A 12774-nucleotide genomic window follows, 5' to 3' on the forward strand; every position below is an offset into this window, starting at 1 on the left:
TCTTCCTAAAAGGACATGGCCATTAAAAAAAAAAAAAAAGCAGCTCAAATACCACCCAACATTTCAGCCTGAGAAAACCACACAGCTCTCATACACTTGTGTTCTGTTACCTGGGAAATGGATTTTAGCACCCAAAACCGACATGCGCCAGTCTCCTGGTGAGGCTCACAGAGGCAGAAACTTCCTTTTTAAGAAAAACATTTGCAATTTTTTCTTTTCATTATTAGCACGGTTAGGTCGTGACTATGTGTGTGCAAGACTGCTTTCAAGGAGACACGACGACAGTTGGGTTAAATCTCCAGCTGCAGCTCTGCAGAGCTCTAGGGTTTATGCTGTTCAAGGGAAGGTTTAAAACTCCTCCTGTCATTAAAATGCTGGAAGGTGGCTCTGAGCCACATACACCTCTAGCAGGCAGGGCTGCAGGCCCCTAAGCAGAGCGAGAAAGGAGAGAAGCTAAGCAGGCACGGTTTTAAGGGAACCGACAGGAATGCAAAATTTAATCAGCTCGAAGCCAAGGGCTGTGGAAGTTGCAAACATTTGCAGTGAGGCTGTGCAAGTCTGGGGAAACCAGGAGAGAGGGACTTGAGCTGGAACAAAGTTCAGCGCAGCCACAGCGGGTGCCAGGTGAGCAACCCCTGAGTGGCAGGAAAAGGCACCGCTGCCTTGCCTGGCACAAACCACCGCTCAGCCCGCGTGTCCTGCCTTGCCCTCCAACAGCGCTGCCTGCGAACAGACAGAGCCCCAACCCTCCGGACACACAGACAGCAGCTCTCCCCCTCTACTCTGAGCGCAGGGAGCGCACATTCTGCCTGGGCAACATGCGAACACCCAAAGGACCACGGCCACCCTCTGCCACTGGTGTCAGCATGCAATGCTCGCAGAGGAGCTGGCGTCTGGAGGGGAAGAGAAGCCAGAACCTGCCCCTGCTTTGGCCTTCAAGGATGTGAGGATGCAACATTTTACACATCCAGTTCCTCGGTGCTTTCCGAGTGTGTGTGCAACCATCACCCCAGCTGCAATCAGTGTTGCTCTTTAACACAGCCTGGTTGCTGCGGGGTTGGCTGGAGCTCAGCCCCGCGAGTCTCATGTGCATGCGAAGGGTCGTGGCAGTATCCTGCTGGGATGTTTCCAGGAACACCCCATGGCAAAATATGTGCTTTCTTCATAAGAAAAAAACACGTTACTTGCTCCTATCTAGGCACTTTGGCTAAAACTGAAGCAAGAAAGGGCTCAGCAAGAAGGCTGCTGAGGCTGGGGGACAGAGACCACACCGCCTGCTCCTCCTAGCAGCGGTTTCCCTGCACCCCAGCTCTGTGCGGTGAGGGACAGCTGGGTCCCCTCGTGGCAGGACAACCAGGTCCCCAGCTGCCACTTACAAGCAGCAAAACCCGCAGTCCCCCCTCGTACGGGTAGGAGGGAAGAGAAGGAACATGATTAGAGGCAGCTGGGCTTCCTTCCGTCCGCGAGCACAGCCGGCTGCCCCAGCACGGTGCTGCGGCTGCAGCACAGCCCCAGCTCAGCCCCCCGCCTGCACCGGGGATGCTCTGCCCTCTCCCCTCCATCTCCCCCCACCACAGGATTTCCTTGCTCTTGATGTGCATGAAAATTAGGAAATGAGGGTTCCTTGGGGACTAGGCGGGGAAGGCCGATTTTGGCGAGGGGAAAGGATGATACCTCCTGTACCCCTCTCCTGCTGCCCTGGATGCCGGGGTTGGATGGGGTCCTGTAGCCTCTCCAAACAAAGGCCAGGGAAGCAGAAGCGATGGCAGCGATGAACACTCTGGTAACTGAAACAGGAACCGAGGAGCCTGACCCAGCGGCGCTGGCTCAGCAGAAGGGGTTGTTGGGCCAGCGTGCTCCTCGCCGCTGCAGGCAGTGACCACAGGGCGCAGGAGCGGCGCAGAGGAAGAATTTAGAAAATGCATCTCAGTATAAGATACGCTGCCCTGCAACTGTAGTCGCTGCAAGACCTCCAGGCACTCGTTTTATCCTCCGCCACCTCAGCACAAAAACATCCATATAAAGCATGTACTGCTCTGTCCCAGGGGAGGGGAGAAGCGTCACATCAGCCCTCCGGGTGCACTGGGGTCTCTTCCACTGCAGCCCCCATCACACAGGCTCTCTCTTGCCAAGGGCAGAAGCCTCCAGCTCCCAGCTGCAAGGGAAAAGGCTTGCCTCTTCACCACCTGCATGGCCAGGGTGCCGTGGGAAGGGTGGTGCACACAAGTGGGTATAAAATGCTCCTTCAGCAGGACCCTCATCATGCTCTCTGGGCAAGCAATGCTAAAGAGCATCTTCTCCCATAGAACATTCCTCACTCAGGGATATGGGGGTCACTGGGGAGGCCCCCAGCACCTGATGGCTTTCAGGATAGCAGGGGTGCAAGATAAGCAAAGCATTTTCCCTAAGCTCCACACAGCTGCCCAGGAGCCAGTGGGGATCAAAGGTTCCTTTGGCTACTGGATGGGGCCATCAGAAGGAGCCCCAGGGCTGCCACAGTCTCCACACACCCACCCAGCAGATACCAGACTTGACACACAGGGAACCCCTCACCAGGGGGTCTCCAGCTCTTCCAGAACCAGATCTCCAGCTTTTTTCCTTCCTTGTCTTAATTCTGAAGTGAACCAGTTTAACAGCAATTTGCAGCAGCTCAACCCTGGCTGCTGCCTCTGCCTGGGGAGGTGCAGCGAAGCAGAGCAGGGTAAGGACAGGGTTGACGAGACCCTGAGTGCCGCCAAATCTGTGCAAAGTTCTTCGGCATTTCTTGGAAGCTCCCATTATAAAAAAAGCAATAAATAAATAAATAATAATTTGTGAGTCAGAGCTCAGGAAAAGTGCTGAAAAGCAGAAAGGCTAAGTGATAAGGGAAGGGAAACACATTGGCTGGACCCTCACCCGGCACCTACCGCGCGGCTGCCCCTGGAAGTAGGTCACTACCTCACCTGACCACCCGCCCCATTGGCTTCAACCTTTAGTCTCTGGCTCACTACTATATGCAGAGGCAGCGTTAAACATCCTCTTGCAGGCAGAGGGCAGATACCCCGGCAGCGGGCAGGCGATGGGAGCCTGCCCTGCCCAGCACAGCCTACAGGCAGGGGAGCTGGCTGCCTCCTCTCGGGGTGCAAGCAAGGGGCTGTCCCAGACCATGCCCCTCAGCAAGGGGACTTCTCGCGTATCTGAGACCACAGTGGTCAGCCTGGCATGGCCACTCTGGCACCAGTGGCTCTAGCACATGCAAAGTTGCCCCTCTGCTACATCACTTCACGCTGCCAAGCAGTCATGAGAAATACAAACACGCACGGGGTTGCCATGGAGTGGGGCTCAGCCGTGGGAGCCCAAAGCCGATTCCTCCGGCACTGACAGAGGTTCTGCTGGCACCTCGTGTCCCTGGCTCCTCGGTGGCGATGAGAGAGCACAACATGCATGGTCCCAGCAGAGCCTGATCTCTGGGGACAGCCCTTTCCCAGCAGAGCCAGGGCTTGCTCTGTGCTGGAGAGCCCCACGGGGGGCTGCAGGGGACAGTGCCACTCATCCCAATGATGCCATCTCCCCAAGGCCATGGCAGGCAGAAGGAGAATAGGCTTGGGTGGCGTCTGCCCTGCAGGCATCGGGCTGTCTCCACACACTGCCTCTGCTCCAGCTGGATGGGCGACATCCCTGAGCTGTTGTGGGTGCTGGCGCGTGCCAGCCGCGGGAGAGCATGCCCTTGTCGGCACTCTGCGTGCTGGCAACACAGACACAGGGCTCCTACACTCTCCCATGATCCAGTCCCCAGCACCACCAAGGGATATCTCAGAGCGTGGCAGGCTCCCGCACATCGGGACCCGTGGGCAGCAGTGGCCAGCAGCACAGCAAACAGCCCGCCAAGGAGCCAGCCCACAGCATCCCCGTCCCCAGTCCCACCCAGGGACTGTGGGTCCCGTTCCTCAAAGCAAGGAAGGGGTTGGGGGCAGGAAGGGCATCCCCAGGGTATTTTTCATTGGAGAACTAATGGCACTGAAGTGCTAGAGCAAGTGGAGTTTCTAACTACAAAGAGGCTTTTGACATTGGAAAGGTTAATGTGGGAGGGAGATCACTCTCCTTCACAAAGCTCCCTTTGCTGGAGGCACTAGGTTGAGACCTTAATTATTCACCTGTTGGAGAGGTGCTTTTCTAATACAGCCTGAGACAGGGCTGGGGTGTGCAGGCAGGAGGGAACACAGCCCACCGTGTGGGGCAGCCCCGGGACCCTGCCAGGGTGAGAAACCCTGGGGGACTTGGTCACAAGCCGGGGTGAGGGCAGGTGGGTGTGTGGGGAGCCTCTACAAAGAGCCAGACTTCGGGCCAGCCCTCCTTTTCCCCACTGCTGCTCTCTCCACGTGGCAGGCTCAGCAGCACGTTGCACTCGCCATCTCCCGCAGCCACCGCTGCAGCATGGGCAGCAACCACCGCCCCCCACTGCATGGGCTCTGATAACAGCCACCGCGCCACAGCCTCCCTGCAGGGTCTCCCTGGGGGAGCGAGGGGGTCTCCAGCCCTTTGACCCAAGCTGCAGCGGCACAGCCAAGCTGGAGATACACTTTGCACAGGCCCTTGGGCTGTCTCAGCCATCCAGACTCCCACCCCGCGACCTCCAAAATCTTTGAGACAAGCCACAGAAAATGTAGAATATCGGGTCTGTTCAGTGAGGACTCAGAAATTACGAATGCATCTCCACTTCATTACTAACAGCAACAATCCACCCAAAGGACTGCTTTTCCACCAAGGGCTTCACTGAGCCTCCCTGCACTCATCAATGGATTAAGCTGTTAGCAGGAAGCTGAGAAGTTAAAGAGTGAATATTGTATTTCAGTCCATGTGATCTTTAAGCATCAATCCAAGAAGCAATCTGGGGTCTGGGTCTTTTTTTGGTTGTTTTTTTTTTTTTTTTTTTTTGTCCTGCTGCACTTTGTTTGGGTATTTTTAAACAAATCGAAGGTGTAAGAGTCAAACTGCTCCTGCCTCTTGCAGGGATGCTGAGAGTCACCAGCTGCTCCGCGGCGCTCTCGGCAGAGCTGCCTCATTGGCACTCTCCAGCACCTGGTGCCAGCAGACAAACCAGCTTTGTACCTCTGAGTGGCAAGGAGTTGCACAAAATGGATTAAGCAGGCCCAGAAATGACATATTTCGAGTCGCAGCAAAACAAAATCACTTTTTTCTGTCGTTGAAAAGGGAAAAGGAGTTGGCAGGAGAAAAGCATGTATGAAGTAAAAAAATCCCGACTTTCTTTCTGTAGCAATGCAGGTGTCACGTGAATCATTGCTGTCCTCGATATGTAGGGGTTATCAGGCATCCTCAGCACAAGTCTATACGATTAAGGGACTGATGCAAATATGTGAAACATTCAGTGTGCGTTTCCACAAGAGCCCTCCTGGGGATTCCTCCTCTGGACAGAAAGGGATTGCTTGGCACTCGCATGCACCCAAATGCACCTTTCTCGAAACCTACTGTGAAAGCAAAGACTGGAGAGGAGCGTGTGGGAAAGAGAAGGAGGGTCAGTTCCTCAAGATTTCCACGAAGGAAATAGCTAGTATTCATGATCTCATGGCCTCCTGACATTGTAGCCTCCCAGGATAATGTGGTCTTGTGCTGCTGGAGCACCAGGGACTTTGTGGAAGCAGCTTTCGGGCTTCATTGAGAAGGCAGAAACCCAGTTGTAAGCAGAGGCTGGTACAGTAGTAATGGGGAGAGACGTCAGCGGCCAGCCCGACACCGCCTCCCGCTCCAAGTTATAAAGCAGGCATGTGACAGCAGCCAGGGCTGGAGACTACCCTGCAGTTTCATCAGAGGTTAAGGTACAAGAACAACACATGCTTACAACTGCACGCATTTCTTAAGCAAATACATGCAAATCATAGCTGGGGGGTGTGCTTTTTCCCCCCTTTTTTTCTCCTTTTCTTTTCACCCCAGCCTCTAACCCCTCTGCGCACGTGGGGGCAGAGAGGAAATGCAATTATTGAAACTGGGCACGGGGAGGGAGAGCAAACACAGGCTGGACACCACTGGTGAGGGACCCCACAGCGGTCCACAAAGATCGCTCTGCTGCTCTTCGTGCTGTACACCCTGCAGAGAGCACAAACTCTGTGCGCGCATCTACTCTGCTACCTCCAACACAGTCCACCGGTGGGAGAGGGAGGGAAAAAGAGAGTACAAGCACAGCAAACCATATTTTTGGTAAAAAATATGCTGTAAAAACGGTCTTGTTTCATCACAGGCCAATCCACAGTCCCAAATGTTGCAGGGAACGTTCATAACGCAGTGGTTTTGCCCCAGAGAAGGATGACAATTCTCAGGAATTTTTTTTCTCCATAGCAGTCCCTTTTTGGAATAAGATTCCTAAATTGGCATGTCAAATGCTGACCAAAAAAGCAAAATGGAACAAGCCTTGAGATGCACGCTGCAATCACATGAGCTTTTCATTTCATGTTAAGCATGTGGAGGATAGCCAGGTTATTGCAAGAAAGTGGAGCCAGGAACTTTCACCTGCCTGGGGAGCAATGGGGCTGGTGGGAGCTACAGCCTTTCTGCCATACTTCCTAAGGATGGCATCCCACGCGACCAGCCTCCTCTTTTCTAGCCAACAGTTCCCTCAGCAATAATAAATCCGTCCAAATCAGAAAATGCAAACCGCTTACAAAATCTTCTCGGCCCACTTCTCACCCTTCCTGACCCTTCTGCTGTAATCAACCTGTCAGCAGCTCTTCGTTAACAATCGAAGCTGCCACCTCTCCCCTGCTCTGTCCCCAGCAAGCTGCTTGGGTCCCATGCCAAGCCGGAGCGCTCTGGAGCTGCTGCATATGAGGAGAGGCAATAGGACTACATCAATCTAGCTGGTGGCAAGACCTGCCTGGTTCTGTCTGGTACATGCACCAGGGGCAAATCTGATTTACCAAGTCCTGAGACCTTATTTGTTTTGAACCCAAACAGCAGGATTAGTCCCCGTCCCATTCCACACACACACACACTTCCTGCCGTTTGCAATCTAGGAGCTAAACTGGTGAGAGAGCAAGGGTTGGGATGAACGCGCTAGCTTCACAATCGAAGCTATTTTGTAATCTGGGGTTATGAAAGTGAAGGGCTAGAGAGATGATAAATAACTACAGAAAACTCTTCTCGCTTGCACCAGCCTCATCAATCCGACTGCGAAATGTGCGGTTGTGCTCCAGATCAGTCACGGCTCTTGCTACTGCCTGGCTTATTGTATAGCGCCTCTCTTCCACCCCCCAAAATGGAAAAGCATGCAAGCCCTATAGCCAGCATGGCTCGCTCTCGTGATCATGCGAGAGCTGCCAAGGAGCCTTAATCTGATTTTAATACCCAGCTCCGTCCAAAAGGGAGCCCATCCAGATTCTGGAGTCGCTGACTCGCAGCACAGACACCCCTTTCCTTGCCAACCCCCTCCTCCCCAAACCTCCATCCCCCAAGATCCCACTCCGTATGCGTGGAACTGACGCTCGACATGACTCATCCCACCACCCCGCTCTTATCAGCCCCCTGCAGAGCCCCCATCCTCCCCCAATTCCCTGCACCACCGCGTCCCCCTCCCCACCTTTGCAGCTGGAAGAGGAGGAGGGGGACTATTGCAAAAAGGAGGGTTTGTGCAAAAACCCATCAACCCACCAACTTCACTCCCCCACCACCGCGTCCCCCTCCCCATCTTTGCAGCTGGAGATGGGGGGGGGGGGACCACACTATTGCAAAACGAGGGTTTTATGCAAAAACCCACCAACTTCTCCCCCTCAATTCCTTGCATCGCGACGCCCCCCTCCCCACCTTTGCAGCTGGAGATGGGGGGGACTATTGCAAAAAGGGGGTTGTGTGCCAAAACCTATCAACCTACCAACTTCTCCCCCCAATTTCCCTGCAGAAGGATGCGCGGGGGAGGGGGCGGGGGGGGGGGGCTGCGGGAGTCCACGTGCGAGTGGTGCTGAAAGCACCGGCAGGGATGCTGAGGATCCCCCCCCTTCCCAGTAATTTTAAGGAGCAAACGGGACCCTTACAGATCCTCTGGGTACCTGGGGAAGAGCAAGTCCAAGAGCAAAGGGGGGGTTGCGGGGACTTGCTCTTCCCCAGGTGCCCAAGGAAGGTGGGGGTCTGCCCGCTTCCCCCCCCCCCCCCCTTTTGCATCGCGCTGGGGAGCCGCAGAGCAAAACCCCTGCCTCGCCTTCCTTACCTGGCTGTCAGCGAGGTAACTGAAGACGAAGGAGGAAAGATCCTCATCGAGCAAAGAGCTGCAATCCGGCTCCGCCATCTTCCACCTCCGGCTGGGGCTGAGGCTGCACCGAGCATGCAGCAGCCGCGGCGGGGAGCCGGGCGGCGGGGCGGAGCCGGGGAGGGCGCTGGGGAGGAGAGGAGGGGGGTGTGGGAGGGAGCAGGGCAAGGCAGGACACCCGCAGTTGCGGGGAACTTGGAGGTACGCGGCGGACACCAGCGGGTTCCCGCGGGATGCGTATCCACTCGGGGTATCCACCTGAACCACCGCTTCCAAGGGCGAGTCGTTAAATTGGGGACACCTGGGGGGCTGCCAGCATGTTGTAGCCACGTGTGGGGCACAAGCAGCTGCCCACAGGATGCATGATCACTCGGGCTACCCGCTTTAACCACCGCTGTGCCCATTTCAAAGTGCCAGTTCTTAAAAGTGGGGAGCCCTGGGGGGGGCTGCCAGCATCACTGGGTGAGTCTCATTAGTGCTTGCACCACCCTGTCTGGAGATATAGAAACCCTGAGAGCAGCGCATCAGGCTGAGGGTCACATCCAGGTTTGGTGCAAGGGACACCCATGCTGAATGTCCTATGGGGCACAAGCAGCTTCCCACAGGATGCACCTCTGCTCAGGGTACCAACCTGAACCACCGCTGTGCACGCCTTCAAAGTGCCAGTCCTTACAAGTGGGGACACCTAGGGGGCTGCTGGCATCATTGGGTGCCTCTCGACAGTCCTTATATCACATTGAGTTGAGATATAGAAACCTTGAAAGCACTGTCAGGCTCAGGGTCACATCCAGGCTCGGTGTAGGGGACACCCATGATGCCGAGTGCCTCGCAGGGCTTTTAGCCACACGTGGGGCACAAGCAGCTGCCCACAGGACGCATGTTCACTCGGGGTACCCAATTTAACCACCACTGTGCACACTTAAAAGTGTGAGTCCTTAAAAGTGAGGACACCTCGGGTGCTGCCAGCATCATTCGGTGCCACTCAATAGTTTCCTGGATCACCTCAATTTGAGCATGAGTGCAATTTGAGCATGCTGAGGGGCACATCCAGGTTCAGTGCAGGGGACACCTGCGTTTCCAGAACGCCCTGTGGGGCTTGCAGACACATGTGGGGTGAAAGCACCTTCTTGTAGGATGTGCAACCCCCAGAGGTATGTGCTTTAAGCAGTGCCATGCACATCTTAAGAGTAGCAGCCCTTACAAGTGGGGCACCCAGCATGACCATGCACCATTCAACAGTCCCTAGATCACCCCAAAGAGAAATTTATAAACCCTGAGAGCAGCAGTCACCTCCAGGCTCAGTGTGTCTGCACTGGAGTGGGACCGGGTAGCTGAGAGCAAAGAGTAACAAGGAGCAAAAGACCTTTGGATTTCCCTCATTTTTCTCTCAATGCTCATCCCACTGCTGCTGCGAGCACCTTGATATCACGCACATCGCTTTTCTGTCTGAGTTTTTGAGGCATAAGCTGAAAGCCCTTTCAGAAATAATTAATGATGGAACCAAAAATCTCATGAATGTTCTATTTACTTACCTGTAGCAATTGCATTAGCACTGCAGCCTGAATTACCTGATGTACAACCAAGTGGCAACACCTGCAGCCTAATGTGTCCAGATCCTCAAATCCCCTCAGACAGTTCAGATAGGCCTGCAGGATCGGTGTAAACGGTTGATGATGCAAAGCAATGTGGAGCAATCTAGGTAAAGAGTTCTGTGTCAGGTTCTGACAGGTGAAGAGAAGGCACTTCTGCTTCTGGTAGGAAAGGCTTGCTGCCTGTCTGGGTTCTCGCCTTAGTTTTGTTTCAAAGGGAGACTTGTTTCTATCCACTCTTTAATACCCTCATGCCTGCTTTTGGTTCAGGACACACTACAAACACCATACACTATAGCAACGTTGGATTTTCCCTGATGATCCCAAGCCTTGCACCAAAAGATGTCAGCTGACAATGTGTGCTAGATCATACGGGTAAGGAGGGCTGGGTGCAAGGGTGCTCAACTGCTGGGATGGGATAAAGCAGGAGAGAAGCTGCCGCCAACTTTTCTTTGTTGCTATGGCACTTGATTACCAATTATTATTATGAAGTGCTGAAACACTTACCCAAGGTGCTTTTCAAACTGTTCTGCCAGCAATGAAAGTTCTCTTCCCGTGGGTGTGAGGTCTGGGCTCAGAAACGCTGCTGCCAGGATGCACAGCTGCAGCTCACAGGCACGGCACAGAGCACGGCACTGCCACACTGCACCACGAGGGCCTGGGGAAGGAAATCGCCTGGCTCTGGGGCACATCCAATTCCCTGCAGATTAAGACTCAAATTCCCAGCTGACCTCACTGGCCAGAGATCTGGAGTGCGTTCTCCACAGTCTCTCGTTTGTAGAAGATATGAGTGCTGAACTCTACGGAGAGAAGGAGAACAGGAGAACAGGAGTGGTGTTTACCGTGTGAGGGGAAAAAGCAGGATTGGAAGGCCGCACTGTAAAAGCAGTGTAAAAGTAATTTGTTGCACAAAAGGCAAGGTTCTCACTCGAGTATCTTGTGATTTCCTTTATACCAGTTGTATTCAAATAGAAAGTAACCATTCATGGGAATTACTTGTGAACGGTTGTTCTAAAACCAAGTTATGCATAGCCACGTGTTTCAGAAACACCTTTTCCCTTCTGGTGTGTGTGCAATCACAGTTCTCCCTTCTTTGCTTTCTAATCCAAGAAGATGAGCCCTTTCCAGTTCCCAGCTGCTGGCAGCCTGTGGGGTGCCCACCCATGCATAGTGCCACCCAGCCAGGCAGCCCAGTGGCACCGAGGAGCACGAGGGAAGCAAAGCCCAGCCTGATCTGCCCCATTTCATCTCTGGGCAGAGACAGGTTAGGTCTTCCTTCAGTCAAGCGAGAAAAACTAGGTAGGAAGTCAGGGTCAGGAAGCCCGTGTGCTGAGAAAGGGCCAGAGGACAACAGAGACAGAGCGAAATAAGGGCATCTCAGAGGAGTGGACTTGCTGCTGCTTCTGGGTTTCAGTGGGGTCCTGGAGGACGAAGTACAGTTGCTCACGTGGCTGCACGTCAGTGTTAACATGCTCCAACTTCTGCTCCTGACTGCTCTGGACTTCTGCGCAGTCCAAGTGTTTTTCTGTGCCTTTTGTTTTTTTTTTTCACATATAGAACAGAGATCACACCACTTCTCCGTGCCCCGGAGCTTCTGGGGGGGATTGGCTGCTCCTGAAAAGGACTTCAAAAGCACTAGGAGAGAGGTGAAGGAGGACAAGATGTTATAGCTGGTATTGTCTCTACCTCCTCAGAAGTCAGTCATGTGGCAGGCTCAGAAATACCTGTGGTGGGTAGAGAGGGCGTCCGTTGCACGATGCTTCAGTGCAGTGGTGTGAACGGGATGTTGTATTCCCTGTATGCGCGCACCCTTCTCTGTCTGCGTACGGAGCAACCGTGCAGTTTTGGTAACTGCTCACGGATTCTCTCCTAACCCAGGGCCTAAGCTTTGTGAGTGGGAAAGCTGCAAGAGCTCCAGGTCTTTGTATTTATGTACTCTAAGATGTGTCAACCACAGTCAGGCAGAATTAGGACCCTTGTGCTCACCCTTTGTCTGCCAGCCCAGGCTGAGCGGCTGTGTGCCACGGCACCGTGCCGGTGCTGCCACCAGCTGCAGCAACCCAATGCTAAGCCTGGAGGGGCTGTGGGTAATATTACCAAGGTAAAATATAACAGGAAAAGTCTGCAAATGCCCTTTCAAAACAGCAGGGAGAGAGTAATGTCATTAGGCCAGCGGTCAGGAGGGGACAGGGTTTGAAGGTACCCTTAGCCTACCAAAGGCCAAATGTGGGACAGGAGCAGGAGCCAATGAGCAGCGGCTGGACAGGAGACACCCCGCGCTGTGCAAACTCCCGCCTTCGGTCTCATGTTGCAGCTGCCCCTGTTTGTGGATGGGAAAATGTTGTAAGGACCGGGCAGTGAGAGGCAGCGGCAAATGGGGCTCCTTTAAGTTACAACATCCTCAGGCTCTGGAAGGTCCTCACCAGCCCCCTGCATTGTGAGACTCTCTCCTTGGCACTAAAATTAAACGCAGCCTCAGGAGGATTTTGAGTGGTGGCCAAGATGGCCATCCTGGTGGCTGCTCTTGTTGCAGAGTCAGGGGAAGGGGGCTCTGCGCTGGCTGGGTCTCTCTGAGCTGGTGGTTGGGTAGGCTGGGGGCAGCCAAAGGGGAAAGTGTCCCTGTGGCTCTCCCAGAGTTCTTTCCCAGAGCAGTATCCATTCATGCGGGCAGCTAATTGAAGGCCCCAGTCCCCACGAGGCAGCAGTGGTTAGCAGTGCTACGCCCCTGGGTTTCACTGAGTTTCTCTGCTTGGCTCCTCTCTACAAGCTCTGCTTTTGTCTCCTCTCAGCCCCACTCAGCACTGAGCTCAGCCCCATCCTTCACCTGAAGTCACTGAGTGCGGGGACATAGAGTTGCTTTTCCTCCATGCTTTCTGTGTCCAGTGGCTCCTGATCAGCTGTGTTCACCTGGGAGCTCCTGCCTCCTCCTCATCAGTCTGTGACTTGAGGGCTCCG

The 12774-nt window shown here is 54.2% G+C and overlaps 1 protein-coding gene across 1 annotated transcript in view; it reads right to left on the reverse strand.

Moving 5' to 3' along the window:
- Positions 1 to 8326, reverse strand: part of PPARGC1B (PPARG coactivator 1 beta) — a 54660-nt gene extending 46334 nt beyond the window's left edge. The window contains exon 1 of the mRNA XM_054079578.1: positions 8192 to 8326. Within this exon, the coding sequence (XP_053935553.1) occupies positions 8192 to 8269 (78 nt within the window). The 5' untranslated portion in view covers positions 8270 to 8326. The remainder of the gene's footprint in view (positions 1 to 8191) is intronic.
- Between the last annotated feature and the right edge of the window lie 4448 nt (positions 8327 to 12774).

The sequence above is a fragment of the Cuculus canorus genome, chromosome 14, assembly GCF_017976375.1.
Source record: "Cuculus canorus isolate bCucCan1 chromosome 14, bCucCan1.pri, whole genome shotgun sequence".
In the NCBI taxonomy this organism is placed as follows: Eukaryota; Metazoa; Chordata; class Aves; order Cuculiformes; family Cuculidae; genus Cuculus; species Cuculus canorus.